General features: G+C 39.1%; 1 protein-coding gene across 2 annotated transcripts in view; it reads right to left on the reverse strand.

The window, feature by feature from the left end:
• Positions 1 to 22,723, reverse strand: part of GADL1 (glutamate decarboxylase like 1) — a 158,817-nt gene that overhangs the window by 53,409 nt on the left and 82,685 nt on the right. For both annotated transcript variants that reach the window (XM_053930341.2, XM_071222111.1), the window contains exons 12-13: positions 20,539 to 20,738; positions 11,320 to 11,371 (exon numbers count right to left, since the gene is read on the reverse strand). In XM_053930341.2, coding sequence (XP_053786316.1) covers positions 11,320 to 11,371; positions 20,539 to 20,738 — 252 coding nt within the window. The remainder of the gene's footprint in view (positions 1 to 11,319; positions 11,372 to 20,538; positions 20,739 to 22,723) is intronic.

Raw genomic sequence — 22,723 nt, forward strand, 5'->3', positions numbered from 1 at the left:
CTACATGCACTTATGCCCAGAGATGCCCTGGATCCCCCCCTGAATCCTAATCCTTAGGTTATTTCTAACACCACCTTAACCTTCCAATAATTCCCTCTCTACTTATGGTAGCTAAAATTGTCTTCTATTACCTGCTACACCTGACATGTGCAAAATCTCTGATTACCTGTAAGTGATAACATATGACATGCTTGAGTTTCACTTAGCTAGCTCTGCTACGATCCTAGCCAATGCTGCTTTGGAGGGAAAAAAGCATCACCTCAACTTCCAACTCTCAAGTATCACAATCAGTCTCAACCTCAGTAAGGTCGTGAACCAGCTAGGGGTCTTGCGCAAAAGGTAGATCCTCAGTTACTAGGAGGCCCAGAGTCTGATGAAATCCATCAAATAAAAGACTGAAGCCTCTCAGCTGAGTCTTAAGTGGGTAGTGCATGGTCTACCTTTGAGAAACTTTGATGTAAAGTGGTCATGGCCTAGTCATCTTCTTCAGTAATCTGTCTTCTTTCCAGGTAGACACAATTTGGTTAAACATGGCAGAACAGGCTTCAGTCCAGCCACTGTCATGTAGACAAGGAGATCTTTTCCACCACACCCTTCTCCCTCACCGGACAAAAACCTAGGACATGCCAAATGTAATCACAGGACTTGCACTCAGGGATCAGGTGATTTGGGACACCATGTTGGAGGTGACAAATTATAAATACCGAATTGAATTCAATAAAGACTATAAGGTTCCAGTCAAGATGGCAGTATATGCAAATGCAACACTCAAATCCTCCCAAAACCACAACAAAATTACCACTAAACTACAGAACAACCATTATTGAGATCCTCCTAAAATCCAGCTGAACAGAAGTCCTACAAATAAGGATATAATGAAGACACATTGAGACTGGTAGGATGGGTGCAGAGGTGAAACTGGCTTGTCCCAACCCACATGTTGCAAATACAAGTTGAGAGGGATAGCTTGGCTGTGGAGGTCCCCTGTGAGGACTAAGGGGTCTGAGCTTCACACCAGGTGCCTCAGCCCATGGTTTCAGTGATGGAACTTCTGGCTATAAAAACCAGTAGGGATTGTGCCTGAGTGAGGCTGAGGGCTTCTAGAGTCCCAGGCATTCTTCTTAAAGGGCCTGTGCATGGGCTTATTTGGATTTACATGCTCTGAGCTTAGCACTGGGGCAACAGCTGGAAAGGCACCAGGGACATAGGAGGAGGTACTGAATCATTGTGCATCAGGGTGAGAGCTTCAGGGGAGCAGGCTGCCCTCAGACAGAAGTGCTTTCAGAGGCCATTGTTCCTTTTCTGAGTCTCCACCTCACATACCCAGTAGGCAAGGTACCACATCTGAGTCTCCATCATCCTGGCTAACACTATTAGCCCCACCCCGGTGATTCCCTGAGATCCTGCCCCACCCAACTTGTGGACCCACCGAAGCTGTTTTCAGTGGTTTTTCCTTATGTAGGCCTGTCTTGGCTCATGCTTCAGACTTTCCTAAAACCTTTCACACAAGCAGCATCTGGCCTCAGTGTGCCCTATACCTCTTGTGAAGTGACCCCAGCCCTAGCAGTAGTGGTAACTGGCCTTGGTTCACAGCTGCACCTTTCCTCGGCACCTCCAAGCCCAGCACAAGTGCCAGCCATCTGCAGCTAGCTTTGTACCTCATGCTGAGTGACCTCAGGCAGGACACAGGTCATGGCTGACCTTGGCTTGCACCTCCCAAGGGGGCCCAGAGCCACCACCATAAGCAACACACTCAAGGGGTGTGAGGTGGCACATACTCAAGTAGGCACCAGAGCACCACAAAAGTAAGTCATGCTCTGTGAGGTGGGCCCCTGGACAGCTGATCCTCCATGGTAGTTGGAACCAGTCCTTATAGTCAATTGGCCTGGGGGTAAATCCTTAAATGCCAGCAGCAATCAAGACTCTACTACAAGAGGATGGTGTACACAGACCACATGGGAGGTACACCCAGAGTGCCCAGCTCAGGTGAATGGGGAGGCTGTGCCACTGGACCCTATAGGACACCTTCTATATAAGGCCACTCTATCAAGGCCAGGAGACATAGCAACTCTACTTAATATATAGAAACCAACACAGGAAGGCTGCAAAAATTAGGAGACATAGAAATGTGTCCCAAGTGAAAGAACAGAATAAAACTCCAGAAAAAGATCTAAACAAAATGCAGACAAACAATCTACAAGATGCAGAGTTTAAAACACTGGTTATAAGGATGCTCAATGAACTTAGGGTAAGAATGATGAACTTAGTAAGAACATCAACAAAGAGATAAGGAAGCATAAAAATGGAACTAAAAAACATAAGAAAAGAACCAGTCAGAAATGAAGATTACATAACTGAAAGGAAGACTACATTCCAGGGAAGCAACAGTAGAATAGATGAAGCAGAGGATCAAATCAGAGATTTGGAAGGTAAGGAAGCAGAAACCACCCAATCAGAAAAGTAAAAAGAAAAATAATCTAAAAATAAGGAGAGTATAAAGTGCTTCTAGGACAACTTCAAGCAACCAACATTCACACCATGGGGGTGCCAGAAAAGAAGAGAGAGAACAAGGCATTGAAAATCTATGTGAAAAAATAATGACAGAAACCACCCCTAACCTGGTTTAGGAAATAGACATACAAGTTCAGAAAGTGCAGAGAGTCCCACACAATATGAACACAAAGAGGCCCACAACAAGACACGTAATAATTAAAATGGAAAAGGTTAAAGACAAAGAAAGAATTTTAAAAGCAGCGAGAGAAAAGCAGTTAGTTATTTACAAGGAAGATCTCATAAAATTGTCAGCTGTTTCTCAACAGAAAATTTGCAGGCCAGAAGTAATTTGGAAGAAATATTCAAAGTAGTGAAAAGTAGGGACCTACAATCAAAATCACTCTACCCAGCAAAGCTATCATTTAGAATTAAAAGTCAGATAAAGAGCTTCCCAGACAAGAAAAAGCCAAAGTATTACAATATATAGAGTTCAGGAGAGAAACTGAGGTTAGGTAGGTGTGCATAACAGGAGCCGATGCTATCGGTCTTCAACATCTGAGTCCACAAACATGAGTCTTTATTTTAGCTCTCAGTGCTGGCACAGACAATCAAATATAACTTTAAACTCTGGCTGCGAATAATTAACTTAAAGGTGAAGTCTTTAATTCCTTGAAATTTTTGCATCAGATTTTTCCTTGGAGCCTTGAAAACATAAAGAATATGGAGGGTAAAGTTACAATAGAAACTCTGAGCAAACAGTCAAGAAATTGACTGAATTTTGCTCTTTTCATTATTCTAGCATTTTTGTATATGTGGACAGGCATATTGCCCATAATTTCCAATAGAGTTTTTAGAAAAAATTATAAATTATCTTTGAGCTTCCTGGTGGTCTTACTCATCTGTGTCTCTTTACTTCCTTTTGTTTTTGTCTTGGAAAAATCTCTCTTGGGATTTTAAGCAGAATGTGACTATTCATTTATAAAATAAAACAATATTTAAAAACTCAAAAATAAAAGATTATAAGTCATACCCACCAACTCAACACCTTCCTCATTTGATTTTCAGCACTCATAGTATTTGAAATGACTTTAATTTTTCCACTACACAGTATGTAGGTAGTAACCGATGTTGTAATAGTTACCAATAATCATTGGAGAGTTATGCTCCAGTTCCAGTATAAAGTTTCATAGTGTTTCAGAAGGAGGAAACAGCTATAATCTCTTATCTTAAAATCAAGACTGGTATTATACAGAGTTCTCATTTTAACTCACAAGTGAATGCCCAGAAACATTTCCAGCTCAAGAAGATAAGTTCTTGACCTGTTCATCTTTTCACCTTTGAAATTTATAACATGCTTATTGGATTTGTCAAAAAAACTACAAATCTTCAAAACATAGAGTAGTTCAAAATGCTATGTAATATTACATATTAGTGCTATGTAATAGGGAGTACTATGTAATTCAACTAAATTTCCACAAATATTGATCATGAAACCACTATAGTCTTTTTAAAAAATCTTCATTGTATTTTTTCCATTATCATTTAGTCCCGTCTACCCCTCTCCCCCTCCACAATCACTACACAGTGATCCATGTCCCTGAGTCCTTCTTCCACTTTTGCTCAACCCCTCCACCCCCCAACTGCGCCACCCCCAAGCTATCATCAATAGTCTTTACATATCTATACAATTTATACTTGGATTTATGACTTACAATTGGTTTGGTTTTTCTAGTATAGAATATACTGGTTTTCACAATTCATTAGGCATTTAACGTGAATAAATCTGTTTAAATAAATTAACTGTGGTTCATTAGAAAATAGAAGAAAAATACAGTTATTGTCTGTCCCTAAATTCTAGGAATTCATGTCTTTATATCAACAAAGATTTTTTCCCAGATAACATTTATTTCAATGATCAATTGATCACCTCTTAGTTCCCAATTCACCCTTTCTTTGTGTCCTGCAAGAATGGAGGTGGACTCTAAGTATATCTCCTTGCCGTCTGCTCCAGTCTTGGACTTCATCAGCAGAGGGTGCTGGAGGGACACTCAGAAGGAAGAGGTATCTCTTCCTGGTTCCAGTGTGCTCACCTCATGGGTCTCCGGCAGCACTTGTGATTCTTTTCAGCAGCACTGGTGACCAGCAGCGAGTTGCCCCCTGACAGCTTCCCCCAACACTGCTTTTAGAAGTGTTCTATCTGTGATTCCTTTTGCCCAACCTTTTAGAATGGTACGGCTTCAGTGCCGGGACTTTTGAAAACTTGTGAAGCCCTTTTGACACATCATTTCACTGGAGGAAATCTGATGCCCCATTTGATGACACACCTTTACTGCGGTCACTTCTAAAATTATTGAGTTGAAAACTACATTCCTTTGAATATTCACAGAGAGCGTATTTCAGTTTTCCTGTCTCATTACCTCTGTACTTTGTATTATATATAGTGACTTTCTTCAAGAGGATCCAAAGCACTAAGGAGTATTTTCAGAGTAGAACCATTCACATGCCACTTAATTCGCTACATACATGAACACCTGACATCTTGGTGTCTCAGGAACACATTTAGTCTATGTTCTCTAACACCGTAAAATTGAGGAGGCATAAAAAGGAACCCAAGCGTCTAGACCAAAAAGATGATAGTGAAGGGTACAAAAAAGCAGTAGTAGTGAAAGCATTGTCATAATCTTTAAAAATTCATAGAGAAGTAGAGAAGTGTCACTAAAGAAAAGATGGAAAAATTTTATCCTGACTTTCAAAGAGAAAAAGTAGCGCTATTTCAAGAAATAAAGCAAGTGTTTTGATGCCAATTCCAGCAAGGGTCTAGGAGCAAATGATATGAGAGCCCGTGGGGAAAAGTCCGTGGTCACTAACATGTAGTAGCTTGCATTCTCTAAAACTGAGTCATGGTAAAATAAATTCATCTCCTTTGTTTACAATGTCATTAGATCATAATAATAGTAATAAAAAACAAACTAGCAGTGTCCATTTTTATATGTATAAATGCAGAATCTAGTACGTAGATGAAATAATCATGCAAATGGAAAATGGAGAAAGGGGGAAGAATAGATTTTAATTGACTTCAAGTTCACAAGTTTTAAATATCTGATTAGATTACTAAAAAATGTCAAACGCAGCACGGAATAGCCTGAGTTTTGGAATCACATGGATGTGGGTTTGAATTCCAGCTTCACCTGGTCTTTGCTTGGTAAGCGTCAAACTCTCCGTGCTTCAGCTTTCCAGTCTATAAAATGGAGATGGTATTGTTTGCCTCACAGAGTCGTTCTGATCATTTATTACCAATATGTAGTACAATATCTGCCATACAGCAGGAATTGTATTAGTGTAGTGACTATTATTCGGGGCTGTATTGGTAGGAGATATCCTTTTCCATTGGATAAATACCCTCACTAAAATCTGTGAGACACATCACTATGTTAATTTCTACATGCCATATTTGAATAGGAGACAGCATGTTCAAAGAGGGGAAACCAAAATGTTGAACTTAGTCAGTAAAATTTTATGTGTTCTAGATATCGGCAAAGACACTGAGACGAGAAACATGACTTACACATACATATGCCTATCACCAGGGACTCAGAGACCAGGTGGCACTAGGCACAGGAAGTTAAATTGCAATGGAATGAGTATTACACAAGGAGAAATATCCAATAATCCAAGAAACGTTCCTGGCAAAAGGAATACTGCACATGTAGAAGTCAACGTATTTAGGAGGATAACAAATACCTGGAATGAATAGAGGACAGGGGTACAGAAGAGAGGTGAAGCTTGAGTTAAAAATGGCAGTCACTTCATGAAGGACTTCCTCTTATGCAAAGCTTGGGAGGTTGGGTTTGATCTTGGAGGCAATGTAGAGACATTGGAGAGTTTCAACCTAGGGACCAGAGATCATTTTAGAAAGGCCACAGTGTGGCTGCAGCATGGAGATGGGCTGAAGGGGTCTAAGACTATAAGTGGAAGATGAGTTAGGAGACAGTACCTACTGAAGGAATAATGGGAGGCAGTGGCTTCAGGAGTGGAGAAGGTACTCAAGATACACTTAGGTGAGAGGAAAGGGAGATAGTGAAGACAATATCAAGATTTTTGTTTGGATGGATCATATTTCTTTGTTTCTTTTTTATTCTCACCTAAGGATATTTTCTTATTGCTTTTAGAGAGAGGAAGGGAGAGAGAAAAACATCAACGTGAGAGAGAAACATAGGGGCTTGCCTCCCGTACGTGCCTGGACCAGGGATCAAACCTGCAACCTGGGTATGTGCCCTGACTGGGAATTGAACGCACAACCTTTTGAGTACAGGGCAATGCTCTAACCCATTGAGCCATACTGGCCAGGGCTGATGGATCATATTTCTAATGACCAAATAAAGAATGTGGAATTTTGGTAAGAAAAATGGCTACACACTCGTACTTGGAAATGCTGAATTCGAGGTGCCTATGGGAGTCTAATTGAAAATTCCAGGACACATCTATATACAAAGGACCAGAGTTTAGGAGACAAGTGAAGAATGGTGACATTCTTGAGGCTATTGTAACAAAGCTCTAGATATGGATAAAACATTCTAAGGAGAGAATGTGAACTCAATGAAGTGCTCAAGACAAAGGAATGAAGAAGAGACCTTCACATAAAGACTGAGAAGAAAAGTCATGTGAAAAGGAGAAAAACTGAGAAAGTCAAAGACACCAAGACAGGAGAGAACTTCAAGAGCGAGGGAGTAAAATGCTGCAGAAGTCCAACAAGATGAAGATTAAAGATAATGTGTTGGATTTAGCAATTAGAAGGTTGTGACTGAACAAAACTATGTAAAAAGATAACTATATATTGCAATGTGTTTGGTACATATTAGTAGTAGGATTCAATAAGTATTAGAATATGAATAAAGAAAGCTTCCTAAAGATGAATGAACTGTGAATTCTCTGACACAGGAAGTCTCCAGGCAAAGACTGACCCCCTGTTACAGGTACTACCAAGAGAGGTTCCCTGCAGTGACCAGAAAGTTAACTCAATGTCCTTGAAGAGCCTGTGTAACTCAGAAAGTCTATGAAACCCAAGTAACTCTGCCTAACATAGAACTCAGGAAAAGAAAAGCAAAAAAAAAAAAAGAATAATTAGGACTCTGCCAAGAGATCAAAATAAAATATGTGAATGAGAGAATAAAGAATAAGAATGAATATACCTCTAGGAAAACATCTATTATTAGATCTTAGATTGAACACAGGAAAATAGAGATATGATTTTTAGGTTCCTATGAATAATGCAGAATTCATTTGAAAGGATAACTTTCAATCATCTTTACGAAGCTATGTGTTATTTTTGCACTTTTCAGGACAAGATATTCAAGTATTGGACACTCTGTTGTGTTTTGTTCATTTACTGTTTTCAGCGTTCTCCTTAACACTCTCACCGCTCTCTGCCTAACAGCAAAAATGTATACACCTTCAGCGGTTTCCGATACCTGCAGTCAACTGCAATCTGAAAATATTAAATGGAAAATTCCGATAATAAGTTTTGAATTGCAAGCTCTTCTGCGTAGCATGATGAAATCTCATGCCATCCAGTTCTATCTTGCCCAGGACGTGCATCTCCATGCTGTACACCCCATCAGCCCGTTAGTCACTCAGCAGCCACCTGAGTCATCAGGTTTACTGTCACAACATCAGAGCTTGTGTTCAAATAACTCTTCTTTTACTTAAAAATGGCCCCAAATGCAAGAGCAGTGATGCTGCCAACTCAAATGTGTCAAAGAGAAGCCGTAAAGTGCTCTCTTTAAGTGAAAAGGTGAAAGTTCTCCACTTAATAAGGAAAGAAAAAACATTGTGTGTTGAGATTGCTAACATCTATGCTAAGCACACATCTGCAACCCATGGAATTGTAAAAGAAAAAAATTGTGCTAGTTTGAGAGAGACCACATTTACATAATTTTTATTGCAGTACAAATATATCGTTATAATTATTCTACTTTATTATTAGTGTTGATAATTTCTTAATGTTTCTATTTATAAATTAAACTTTATTATAGGTATGTGTATATATAGGAAAAAACATAGTATGTATAGGCTTCAGTGCTATCCGCGGTTTCAGGCATCCACTGAGGGATTTGGAACGTCTGCCTGAATGATAAGCAGGGACTACTATATATATAACTATAGACTTTGATTTTTCCTAAATGAAAACAATTACAGTTTCATAGACCTGAGCTCCAGATGAATCTTTGTATCTCCTCTATTAACTATGCATTAGGGTTATATTTAATCAATCCAGTGAAAGCATTTGTTAACAAAAAGAGGCTAATCAACTTGACACTTATATGTAAAATTCAAGGTCTAAATTTACCTTATTTCTCCAAAGGGAATACAGAGAAAAGAGGCAAATGCAGATCACCTGCAAAAACCCTTATTAGTAGGCGTTCTGGAGAACCCCTGAGGAAGCCACCTTCCCTGCTTTGGGGCCTTCTGGTTCCCACAGATCAAATGCCCAGGACAGAAGGCTACGCAATAATTAACACCCGCCTCAATTTTCGTCACAAGGATGAGAGTGTTTACACTTCCCTGAAGATGATAGTAAGCGGTTCCTCCCTCATGTTTTAAGCCTTTAGGAAGAATCTATAAATAACTTTTATATCAGTTCACCTTTTTTTCTCGCCAGTTTGCTTTTATTAGCTCTATAAAAGACTGTGGTTCTGACATATATAGCACTTTCCATAAGCACTGTAGCTCGTACAGCCAGATAAAAGAAGAAGGCAATGCAAAGTCAAGAAAACAAAGAGGTAACTCAACCTCAAGAAAATAAAAATGGCCCCTCTGACTCAAGAGAATAAAAAAGGTGATTCGAAGTCAAAGTCAAGCCAATTGTATAGTTGTTTCACCCCTACATGCTGAAATACGCATCTTTAAAAGGACAGACACTTTCTTACATCATCATAATCATTAGCCATCATCATGCTAAGAAAATTATTGACAATCCTCTGGTATTAGCCAATAATCAGTTCATATTAGAAATTCCTCCAACTGCTTCAAATTTAATCTTTACTACTGGCATGTTCAAAATAGGATTCTAACAGCTTCGTGTGTTGTGTTTGGTTGCTACGCCTCTCTGTCTCTTTGAACCTAAAGTGATTATCACCACTTTCTCCTTTATTTTCATTCACGCCACTGACCTATTGATGAAACCAGGTCACCTGTCCTGTAGAATGTCCCACTTTTGAAATTTGTCTTCTTGCCTCTTTGCAGTGTTATCAGAAAGTCATTTCAATATGGATTATTTTGCCCTCTTGGCAAGTTGCTTTATATCCCCGTTTTTTAGGAACTTTGAACTCCTTTGTAGATAGTGGTGGAAGCCACAGTCAGAATTCCCTGGAGCGGGTTCTCCAAAAGTTGTCTGAAGACCTGGACTACTGCAACAGTCTCCCAATTTGTCTCATATATTCGTTCCTTGTCTTCCCTTCACCCATCCCACCCCCCATTCCTCTCTTCCCAAGACATCCAGCATAGTCTTTAAAAATGGAAGTCAGATTCCTGTCTCCTTAAAACTCCTCCAGTGACTACATTGGAATAAAAGCCACAGGTCTTAGCATGACCCACCTGACTCCAACTAGTCTGGTCTCTGCCCACCTCTCCAACGCCCCTGCAACCTCCTTTTGGCTCCTGAAGCACATAGAACTCTTTCCAGCTTTAAGCCTTTGCATTGTTTACGGATTCTACCGGAACGCCTTTCCTTCAGACCAGTGCATGGCATGCTGTTTACCTTCATTCAGGTCTCTCCTCAAAGATAATCTCAGAGGGCCATCCATACCTGGACTACCCAAACCAAACAAGCTATCTCCCACTCACACCTTCTCTTAGCATTTTACCTTACTTCTTTCTCCATGATTGTAGTACTCATCACATCTGCAACTGTCTAACTGCTTCTTTGCATACTGGGTTCTCTCTCTTGAATACATTTGTTTACCTAAGACTTCTCACTACCTGGTATTTCCTATGTGTTAATTTGCTTGTTTAGTGCCTGTCATGTTTCATTGGAACGTAAGCACCATGAGAGCCGGAAACTTCCCTGCCTTGCATCTCCAGTGCCTAGGACTGTGCCTGGTACACAGTAATTGCTCAATGAATCTTGCCGAATAAATGAACACCTTAACAATCGCCAGATTGCTTGTATACCAGATAGTTCCTAGGCTGCAATCTCTAGATGATTTTTACATTAGGTTAAAAATTGCTATTGAGTATATGTATAAGAAGGTCTAAGAGAACCTCACACTTTATATTTCTTAAAATCAAAATATTACTCATATTTTCTAACTATATATTTGAGGGGGAAAAACCAATATTGACTATCTTTGTAACCACCTATTTCTTATAACTAGCCGACAATTCTGCAACAAAATGACTTATTTTCCCATTGCTCCCAAGCTAGTAGGCTCTCGTTATTTTGTAAAAAGAGAACTCTACATGCATTATTATAGATTCACTTAATTGATTTTTCACATGCAGGCACTGCAATAGCACAGCTGAATATTTGCAGTACAATCATTATGCAATTTATATATCAAGATAGAGGACGTAATTTATTCAGTATTATCCTTGGTAGTTATTATTGAGCACTTTAATTTTCAATATGTAAAGGCAAGTGTGTTCCCTGAATCCAACAAAAGAAAACTACTCACTAATAGAGTAAATTAACATAATGGACTCTATGAATTAAGCTAATTACTTGTGTCTAAGTCTGCAACACAAAAACTAATGACATATAACAGATTAGAAAATTACCACCTTCATCACTGTTGACTGACACAATCACAAGCACAATTCCATACTCACTTCCATCAGTAACTTGAATCCTTCTCTCTTCTTGATTTCTTCTACTAGGTACCTAAAAAAAGAATCACACAATAATTTTTATAATCTGAAGTCTAAAAATTCCATGAGCATGATTGGCAAATGACAATGCTGTTACTTCTAAAGCAAAGACAAGGCTTAGAAACGTGAGGCTTAGAGATAAGTAAGGGTACAGGCATTCACGTAGGTATGGGTTTCGACAGGTACTCCTGACCCCACTGCAATCCCCCGGGACCTAGGTAAAGAGACACATTTTTGATGAGATGATGTCTGTCTCACATGTTAGCATCAGACTTTATCCCCATTGTGAAATCCACACAAAGATTGGATCTATATTTCTGAGCCTGTGGGCTTCACATTCACATTCCAGATGGGTATTTAGTATAGGCATTTAAATGACCTAGCTGGCTTGGCGAGAAAGTTTCTGGTGTGTAGTCCTGCTTGTAATTTCATTCAAGATAGAAGAAGCTCAGCATCATTTTTTTCCAAGGCCAGGACAGAAGGAAAAAGAACTGATTACTGGTATCATGTTCAAGTATGTGGGCTGTGGCCATTGGTAAAATGTCTATGAACTCATTTTGAATGTCAGGGAAAAGAGAATTATCACACCATAAGCAGAGGGTACAGATACACGAGATACGGAATATGATAGAGAAAAAGACTGAAATGACATGGAGAATATAAAGTAAATTAACAGTGATACCTTTCCCCTGGGACTGATAGCTGCCTGCATGAAAAGAGAAGGCTTCCGAAATGGTTGGCCTTGAAGACTAGCAATTTGATCGTGAGCCTTGAAAACTTCATAACACTGGACTCAATATTTCAAATTCGGGGGTCAAATACAAGGAAATGATTGGGGTACTGACAAAAATGTACTTGCTAGGGTATTTATTGTGATTTTATATGTAATAACAAAAAAAAAAAAAGGAAAAGAAAACAGGAAGGGAAGGGGGAGGAAGGAACATCACACCCAGGAACGAGGACTGGCTTTGAAAGCTGTGGTCCGGTCATGTGACATTACGGTGCAACCATATGAAACATGATCCTGTCACTAAATTACGTAGTCAATTAACATTTAAGGACAATTTAAAAATGCACTTCTTTGGCCTCAATTCCCTTACCTGTACAACTGAAATATCACAACCTACTTTTCCAGTCTCAAAAGGTTGTTGTAAAATTTTTTTAAATCATACATTAAAAATTGTGAAGTATGGAAACTGTGAAATAGGGGTTGTTGTTATCATCATGTCCATTTGCTAAAGGCTATTCTAGTGTGTAAATGTGGAATACACCAGCTAACGGGACTTGGTTCTCTTTTCCCCAAACTTGTTTATATAGCTTTCCACACACGGTTAAATACTGATGATTAGCATATAGGTTATATCATCTTCGAATTACACAAAATCTTATAAAATTCTATCATTATTGACTAAATAACATAGATCCTTCATTTTGAGCAATAAGTTTGTAATCAGACCTCTCCCTCCCCCCCACACACACTCACGAAGAATTTGATGTTTTGCACACTCCTTTCCCTGAATGTTTTTTCAGGAGATGTTATGTAGCTATGAAGTTTTGAACCTTTAGCACACTGCCTAACTCTCACAAAAAACCAACTCTAATGGTTAATAAAAAGTCAGAGAAGCTGCTCAAGGTCACTAATAATCAAAGAAGTGAAAATTAAACCATTATTGAACCACATTGCCCATGTGATAGTAAAAACAAATTTTAAGAGACAACACTTAATGCTAGTGAAAATGTGACAGAAAGCTGCTACAAATCTTTTAAAATTAATAACAGTATATCTTCTGATGTAGCAAACCATTCTTGAGATGCTGATCTACTAGGAAAAAAATCATCACTAATACACACACACATACATATATACATAGATATATATATACACATACATATGTATACACACATTACTGTATCTAAATCTATGTGTGTGCAATCCATACAAAACAAATAGATACAAGATTAACATCCAAAAATTGGCAAATCATAAAATATAATATATTACACCAACACAAAGTAATCCAATGCAGCTATTTAAAAAAAAAAGGATTATGTCTCTTTGGCTGGTGAGGCTCAGTGGACTGAGTGCTGGCCTGCAAACCAAAGGATTGCTGGTTTGATTCCCAGTCAGGGCACATGCCTGGGTTGTGGTCCAGGTCCCCACTAGGGGGTGAGCAAGAGGCAACCACACATTGATGTTTCTCTCCCTCTCTTCCTCTCTCTCTAAAAATAAATAAATAAAATCTTTTAAAAAATAAAAATAAAAAATGGATTATGTCTACTTTAATTACACCACAGGGATTCTTACGATGTATTAGTAAGACATAAAAGCAAAATACTAAGAAATGTGGACAATATGATTCTACTTTCTAAGAAATTGTAAAAAAGAAAAGCAAAAGTACTCCCTACCCACAATTATATATGATCACGAAGTAAAGGACAGAAAGGTACAAATAAATTGTTAGTTTACCTAAGAAAGGAGAAAAGGGATGCAACGAGGGAGGTAGAAATTATTAACTCTTTTTTTTATGTTTCTTTGCAAAGTTTCACAGACATGGTTTACTTGTGTGATTTTGAAAAAGTACTTAATAAAAGGTGAAATGTAAAGCACAAAACAGACATATACAATCTCTACACAAGGACAGCTTGCGAACCATATTTTTCCTCAACTTCTCAGGCAGAAACGTATCGCCAATCTGTTAACTCGAAAGCCGACGCCATCGAGAGTCCATCCTGAGGAGGCCTACACTAACCCTGGAGTCCCTGAGGCTACAAAAAAGCCTGTACCTCCAGAAACGCTCAGGATGACTACAGAAGATTCTACTTGTGCAGCTAATGGACTTTGTGACTAAGCAAACTTCTTAGCCTCCCTGAGCCTGCCTCAGTTTCCTCATGCATGTAATGGAGATGGGAAACTAGATTGGTAAAATCCTTCCCTAACAGATTATGATGGTATGAAACTTACACACACTACCTAGAGTCTCAGTTTAAAACATTCCTGTCACATTGGCTAAAACTGCTCCTGGGAGAAAGGCATCCTAAAACAGAGCCAAACCATTTCGATTAGAGCTCTGCTTCCTGCTAACCATGTAGAGCTGGGCTTTGAGTCAGGGTCCATGTTCCTACTCTAGTCACCCACAGAGCCTACAAAGCCCAGTGTAACTCTCCAACTGCATTGAGGGTGGAGGTGACTTGGGTGGAGAGTTGCTATTATAACAACAATAAAAGGTTTACACCAAAGTCCCCAAACCATGCTCCACGACATACCGCGTCAATAGTTTTCCCACATGAAAGGGTTTCATTGCCAAATACATCTGAGCAATGCTGGGTATATCAGTTCAATTGCTGTTGTCTACAATTAGAAATACACTTGGCTTAATCTATAAGGACATTTAGTGAGCTGGTTAGACGGTTCAATGCTGTAATCAAGAACGAGGCATTTTCTACCATCGCAGCCTGCCGAACGCTCAGCGTTAGTGAATTCTCTCCTGTCCAACGAGATGTCTCTGCCACGGCCCCATACATCACATCCGTGCACGACAGTGTCCCAAGAAGAGAGAAAACGGGCTGGAGCAGAAGTATTTTCTCTTCCTCTTTCTCTATTTACGTAAGAATATTTTCCTCAGGTGCCTTCACAGAACTCTTTCTACACCTTATTGACTGAAGCAGAGTCATATATCCAACACTAAAGTAATTGTTGGCAATGGGGACTGGCTTGTACCAATGTTCCCAGCTGGAATTTTGCTACCTAAACAAAATCAAGGTTCTGTTGGCAAGGAAAAGGGGAGAATGGCTGTTGGGTGAACAATTAACAGTGTCTGCATACTGATGAAAGTAAAGTTAAAAATATTTCTATATTACAAGTCCCCTCAGAGCCTTTAACGTGCTAATGAACACTGAATCTCCAAGAGAGGAATAATAGAGCCATTAGCATTTCCCAAGCATATTTGACCATGAAAACATTTTTTGGAAGAACATTTATTATGTTCTGTAAGTCTTTTAGCCCACAGAGCATACTTTCAGAAATGCTAGTTTAGAACTGTCTCTTCTATAGGGCACCTTACCCTTTTTAAAAAAAAATAAATGCTTAAATGCAATGAGTTTTGGGAGGGAATCAAAATAAGGTTTTGAGTCACTTCTGCCTACATTCACAGGAATGATTTACTCCTCACTTTTCTTTTCAATATATGGAAACAGCCTAGAGATGAAATACATTTTTAAAAAATTATTCTTATCTGATGCCATCCCCCCAAAAGATGTACATTGAGTTTTGGGACCTAAGGCAGGAATCATAAGCCACTTCTACCAGAAAGCATCCAGGTAAATATGTTCAGAAAGCAACAATAGCTTCATAAATTCATCACTATCCTTCTCACTGAGCTTAGCAAAACCAGAAAAGAGATTAAAAAAATACATCAGCAAGAGTTTTCACCAAACCTACTGGTGAAAAACATTATATTAAGATTCTGGCTTGATTTTGAAGCATGTATTAATGACAATCTTGCTCTAAAACACTTCCTGTTCCTTTGTGGAAAAATGTGCTCCTAACGTGAGATCCCCTCAATTCTCTGACCTGTTAAATGAGTTGAATATTTTTGCATTTCACTTGTCCTTTCTGGAAATAGCCTTTTGAGGCCCTTTCTCAATTCACCAGCCACTTAAGTCATCCTGGAGCACACGGGACCACGTTTCTCTCCCAGTCTCATACCCTCGTTTGAAATTTTTCTGATGCATGGAGCCTCACAGAACTCCTGGGAGTTTTCTTCCATCTGCTTTCTGTATGCTCTGCATTTATTAAGACATATTGCATGGCTTGTGATTCATCACAAACACCTGCATGCTACATTCTACTGTGATTGTGATTTCTTTTTTAAATTACCAATATAAAAAAAAATGAAAACGTTGGCCCTTCATAGGCTTCTAGGCTCTCTTCCTCCTGTCACCTAGAGAAATACACTAACGCCAAAGTGCCATTGTGTAAACTGCTCACTTTTTCCATGCTGCCAACAATAAATCCCTCACTATTCATGCAAGTCAGGGAAATAAATTCCACTGGAGAAATTACAGAGATTGTGTGTCAAGGGGATAGATAAACGATACATTGGAGACTTAACAAGAGCAGAACGGGAGCTCATGAACTGTTTGTTGTTGTTGAGAAGACTTACACACGAGTCTTCCAGATTTGCTTTAAAAATTACCCCTTAGTGAACATCCATTAACCCGAGTGCCATAACAAAGGCCCAGAAGGTGCCCTCAGCAACAGGTTGCCTTGGGTATTGTAAAAGATTTTTGACTTTCTTAGTCTGAACTCCGAGATGCACAATCCCATGCCTCATGCTGGAGATGGTGATTTTAAACCCCCGCCTTCTGGGTTTCAATCAAATGGTGCTTTTGGTTCCCTGTGCCACTGGTTTTCAAACAACCTGAGGAGAAAGCTAGTTGTTAGTCATTCGTATTTCTTCTGAGAAATGGGGTGTCATCAACTCGAATGACAAGTCAAATGGAAATTAGGAAAGCCTTCAAGATCGTCCAGGCAATACATCATTTCCTTCTTGCTGGATTTCTGACAATTGATAAAATAGGAGTCATTGTCCTCTTGAAAATGCCAGTTCTTGCCTTCCCAGGGGAAGAGAGAGCAAGCTAAATGATAAGGGTGATGGTAGTTCATCGGTACACCAAAATCTGGTCCTTAAATCATAAAGGCAATATAAACACTTCAAAGCTAAGCTCCATTCTGATTCATGAACATGAAAACATTGCTTGTATGGGGTCAGTGCAATTCTTACTGCAAGATTTCAGGGAAAAGAGTCGCACAGTTTTTCCAGTATTTGAGAGACCTGATTTAGAGCCTAGGAAATGGAAATCTTAGCTACATTAGGTTGCTGGTAATAGAGGTGCATTCCAAATACTAACACAGTCCTCACTGACGTGTTGACTTTGCTGGAGCTCCCATCTACTGAAGGGTGTTATACTTCTTGGAAACAAAAGTGCCAATTGGAAATTACAGAAATTATGCCAGGGAGAGCCTCATACCACGAATGAGAATCATTTTTACTACATAATATCTAAAGCACGTGGTCTGGGGTCAGTGGGTGTGGTGGAAAATGGTGTTTTAACTCGCACCAGTCAGTGCTTTGAACTGATTATGCTGGCTCACAGAATCAGTGGTGTGCTAGAGCTAGACTGTACTGGCTAGAGAGAGCTAATTATTAAATATTCCGGAATTTTGTAACCCACAGCTGTTGATGGCTCGCGATTTTCCATGATGGGAATTTACTTCGTGGACAATGGCAGATGTTACACATTGGGGCCTTTTTCTCCTGAGAGCTGGTTTGCAGGGAGACTGCTACACATGGGCTCCAGCAAACAGAGCAGCTCCCAGAATTAGGAAATTGTTCCGCTTTTCCTAAAGAGCAGGACCACAAAGCAACCAACCAATTTAAACAGAAATAAAATCACGCAAATAAAGATCTTATGTTGCTATCTTAATATAATTCTTAATCCTAGAGAAACTTTCCCCAAGTTTATAATTTTATATCCATGCCGAGTGACATGCATTAAAAGGACTCAGCTTTTGCTTAGTATTGGGAGTGAGAAAGCAGGATGGCTTTTGCTCACCGCAGGAATAGAATGTTGGAGATCCAGAATGTGGAAAGTTCAGGGGAAAAACTATTATGAGTGACAGCATGAAAGAGGAGGGATTATTTTTCAAATAATTAAATATAGGTCACAGAGTCTGCAACCATGCTCACTGAAATGTTAATTCCATTCAATTCAGCCTGACAAACCTTTACGAACAATAAGTGTTGTTGAATTGAATTGAAATGTTAACATTTATCCTCCTGACAATTTCTCTGCAAAATTTAGAAAATCTCCTTTGACTATAAATTAAATTCCACCCTGAGATGAATGTTAACTTTATAATAAATACAATCATCAAATATTTATATCTAGCCTGTTTCAAGACACCTGTTATTGAGTACTTAGCAGCTTAGATAAAATAATGCAGAGATTCTACCACACTTAAGTAGCATAAGAAAATACAAAAAAGTGAACAGAGATTTCTGAACTTTTATTTTAATTTAATGAGCAACTATCAGTATTTATGGTAGACAGTTCCATTTCCTCACCACTGGGTAGTTATCTCCCTATTTCTGACCCAGGCACTTTTAGCCCTACTTGTAACAAAGGCACACTGCTCACCTAGTTTCAGTATGTATTCTATAGGAGGACTGACGATCTCCCTAGTGCCAAGGGAGGGCATGCAGGGCAGCATGACCAATGGGAGTATCACCTTTCCCTGGCAACACTGTCCCATCCAGAGACGGATGCTTGGCTTCACACAGAAATAATTTAAAATTTCCTCAGGATTGTTGGGAGAGGAGAACTCTCTTCTTTGACCTTGAATTTGAGCTTGGGAGGATATAGATATGGCAGCTACCTTCCTACATAAGAATAAACTGAACATGAAGGAGAGCAGACCTGATAGATGGAGAGAAATTGAGGCCTGGTAGTATTGTATAAGCCCCTAGAATAAGCCATTCCAGAAGTCATCAGCACACTAGCTTATAAATAACCTGAGATAATAAATTATCTTTCTTAGTTTAGAATACCTGGAGTTAAGGTTTCTCTCACCACCAAAAGAGTTCTAACTGATACAACATTTACAGAATTTTCAAACTACTTCTTAAACCATAATCACCAGAACTGTTGACTTCTAACGGTCTTCTGAAAACACCAAAGCCATCTCTTTACCTTGCCTTATATCCCAGCCATTTGCCATGTAACTTTGCAGTTCTTCTTGCAAAATGGCAGAGTGTACTTCTTGCCTTTTGACATTGAACTTGGCTATGTGATTTGCTTTGGCCACTGGAATGCTAGTAGATACAATACAGTCAAAAGGTTAAAGTGGGCTTGCCTTATTGGGCCTCTGTCAGCCCCATTATAAGAACACGCTCTGGTCAGCCTGCTGGTCCAAGGAAAAGGAAAGAAATGTACAGAGTAGACCCAGCCCCTCCCCTTCTACCCCGAAGCCACCAAACCGAGATAAAGCCACTCCAGCCAACTTGAAGACCTCTTGGAATAAACAATTGTTATAAGATACTGGGTTTTCAGACAGTCTGCAGTAATGTTCAGAGCATCACTGTTGCAGTGTTGCACAGAACACCCATACCATTCCCAGTACAGAAAAGAGAAATTGTTTTAAGTCTCTAAAAAAACATGTAAGGTTTTACAAAAGAACTGTGAACAGGGAGTGAAGGAGAGATTATCCAAAGCAGAGATCACAAACTCTGATGCCTGTAGTGGCCAAGTAGGTTAAAATATATAATATATATATATAATATATTTTAAAAATATATAAACATATAAATATTTATAAATATATATTCATATATTTTTAATATATATATATTTTATATGTTCTGAGTATTCACAAATAGCAATTCATTTAATTCTCATAACAATAATTATAGTCAGAGGCTGCTTTCTCCGTGTTACTGGGAAGAAACAGAGGTACAGAAAGGTTAAGAAACTTGCCCAAGTCACATCACTTATCAATGGTAGAGCTAGCACCTCTGTACCGTAGTAAAATAGGGTAAGTAGGGGCTACGGTTCCCCAGAGAGGCAGGCATCGTGTTCAGCAGCCTGTCACCATGTGGGACTGAGAGCATTCTGATCTTTCAATAGCAGCCAAAAAAATCTAGATTTTTAACAAACCTCTCTATTTTTAAATATTTTAAATGTTCAAATATTTGATTGTTTTAACACCACAAAAGTTAACCCTACAGTGTTTGGGCCCAAAAATCACATTTAAAACTAAATTTGTTCATGTCCTGGCCAGTGGTGCCCACTGATCTTAGGAGCAGAGACCAGTTCAGGTGGCAAATGTCCAGCACTTATATATCAAGAGTGGTCTGGAAGGACCATGTACCTTACTTAGCAAAAAGTAGGTTCACCTGTATTTTATCTGCTTTGGCACCTAAATGTATTCCTTACTAGGCTAGGATGCCGGAGGGCAGAGGGTAGGACTGCTTTGCTCACAATTCCTAACACATAGTAGATACTGGAAAACCAGTTATCAGATAAAAGAATGAATGCATAAATGAAATAACATGGAGAGATCTTGCAAAAATGTTACCGCCGCTGAGTCTATTACAGACACATATGGACACACACAAGTACCTAGACAAAGCAAGAGCACGATTCACTCTCTCCTCAAGGCCTAACGTGCCCAGGGCCTTCCAGCTCATCCAGAACTTGAATGCATCTGGTCTCCTGCTACACTGGATAGACTTGTCTCCTGTGTCGTAGCTGACATCATAGAATTTATCCTGCTGGAACAGGTAAGATGCTTTGGCAGAGTAGCATTTCTTGAGAAGATCCTTTTGGGGGAAGAAAAAGAAGGAAGATCAATCGATTGTCCATTTTTAAAATACACCTGATTTCAAAAACAAACACCCAAGACAGAACCTATATGACATTCTGCAACTTTATGCCAAAGATGTTTGGTTTCATTCTCTATCTGCCTATATCAGAAGCAATAGGTTTGTGTTCACTTGGAGACACAGATTACCCATTGTGTTTCTTAAAAAAAACTCAAGAGTTGCGAATGTTAAATCCGTTCTCAACAATTTTACTGATGAGTACTCGGAAGCTTTAAGACAATCGTGTCATCATCTGTATATCAAGGTGGGCCAATTGCTCAAGATGAAATAAAATCTGTTTATAACTCACTTGAGGCTCCACAGTGGAAAAAAGTCCCTAACATATAGTACATATTTTATACAATTTCATAGGCAAAAAAGCTAGGCTTTTAAAACCTTTTCAACTCATGTCCATATTGAAAAGGCAAGAAGTAACAATAACCCATGGATTAAAAACCCTGAGGAAAGAGCTGTGGAAGAGCTAAACAAGTGCCAAAAAGTTTTAATGACCATAAAATATCAGCTAGAATTCCAAAGTGTTTTGTTGGGTTGGTCTCGCATTGGTTTTATTTGCAACCAAATTCAATTTGCATTTACCGACTGGTTACTTCTTGTCAAACAGTGTATGGCAATTCACCATGTTTATTGCCATTCTAGAGTCTTCATTGACCTCGAATTATTAGAGTTTAAGCCATGTTGCCCTCAATATCATTTGGTATCTATAAAAGCCCATATTTTCTAAGCTGTCTTCCGCAGCCCCCATAATTCCCTAAACATCTTCATTCCCCGAGAATACCCATTAGAAACATCTGTCCACCCTCCTCTGCCCCATCATAACCACACTAAATGTCCCTTAACCGCTAGCTCATGCCCCATATGTATCTTTGCTCACACCAACTGCTTGACCTTGTCTCTAATAAGCATGACACATTCCAAAGAATATATGCAGTACATTTATATATTCTGAAGTTTACTAACACCAAGCATAGTCTTCCCTCTTTAATTAGGTCTGACCTTCCTTGAAGATCCCATCTCAAGTTTTGCTTCTTTTCAGTTTCTTTATCTGCCCACACTATTGGACTCACTTTCTCTTTTCATATTTGGCTGCGTTTGTTGGCTTTACCCCTGCACTGCCCCTACTCAATGAGCAGCCTGCAGGTACTCTCTCCTCGTGTGGACACGCCCATTCTTGAGAGCACGAATCACTTCCTATCCATGTCCGCATCCGCAGAACTTAACACTGAATTGGGCACAGAGGACCCTCACTGAGCAATTAGGGGGATAATGCCCCTCCGCATATTCCCAATTTCTCTCACATTCCCCTGACATGCAGTATGGACCAAATAAACACAGATATATGAACTTCTTATTCAGTGTATCTTCCAACTCTTAATAATGTAAAACCATCACTGCTGTACACGAAGCTACAGAGAAACTCCCCAGGAATCACAGAGGTCCTAGAAAACAATCCCTTCTGAGCAGAGAATGTATAAGATGTTTTCATTTTACTAATCAACTTGTACTTAAAGAATAAAATCTCAAGGCATCCCATTCCAATCAAAAGCATGCATCTGCTATCTTAATAGAAATATTGTCTTGTGTGGACACTAATCTGGATATAATGTGTTCCATTACCACAAAGCATGATTTTGTACTATGTAAAAAATTATATACCCACTATAGTCAAGGACCCCCAAATCCCACTCATCCATTATCCAAAATAAACTGGGTATAAAATAATAATTACGGTAATATTAGTAAGGCTTCAGCCTGGCTTTGATGGATATTACTGGTAGACACTGGGGAAGAGCTGATTGCTCTGATCTGAATATTAAGGTAGAAAAAGCTCCTTACTCTTTAAGCTACTTTGATTCTATCAGCAGTCTCTCAACTCCGATCACAGCTGCCACCACTGCATCTCCCTACCCTCAAATGTCAGGAAA

The sequence above is a fragment of the Desmodus rotundus genome, chromosome 8, assembly GCF_022682495.2.
Source record: "Desmodus rotundus isolate HL8 chromosome 8, HLdesRot8A.1, whole genome shotgun sequence".
Taxonomy (NCBI): domain Eukaryota; kingdom Metazoa; phylum Chordata; class Mammalia; order Chiroptera; family Phyllostomidae; genus Desmodus; species Desmodus rotundus.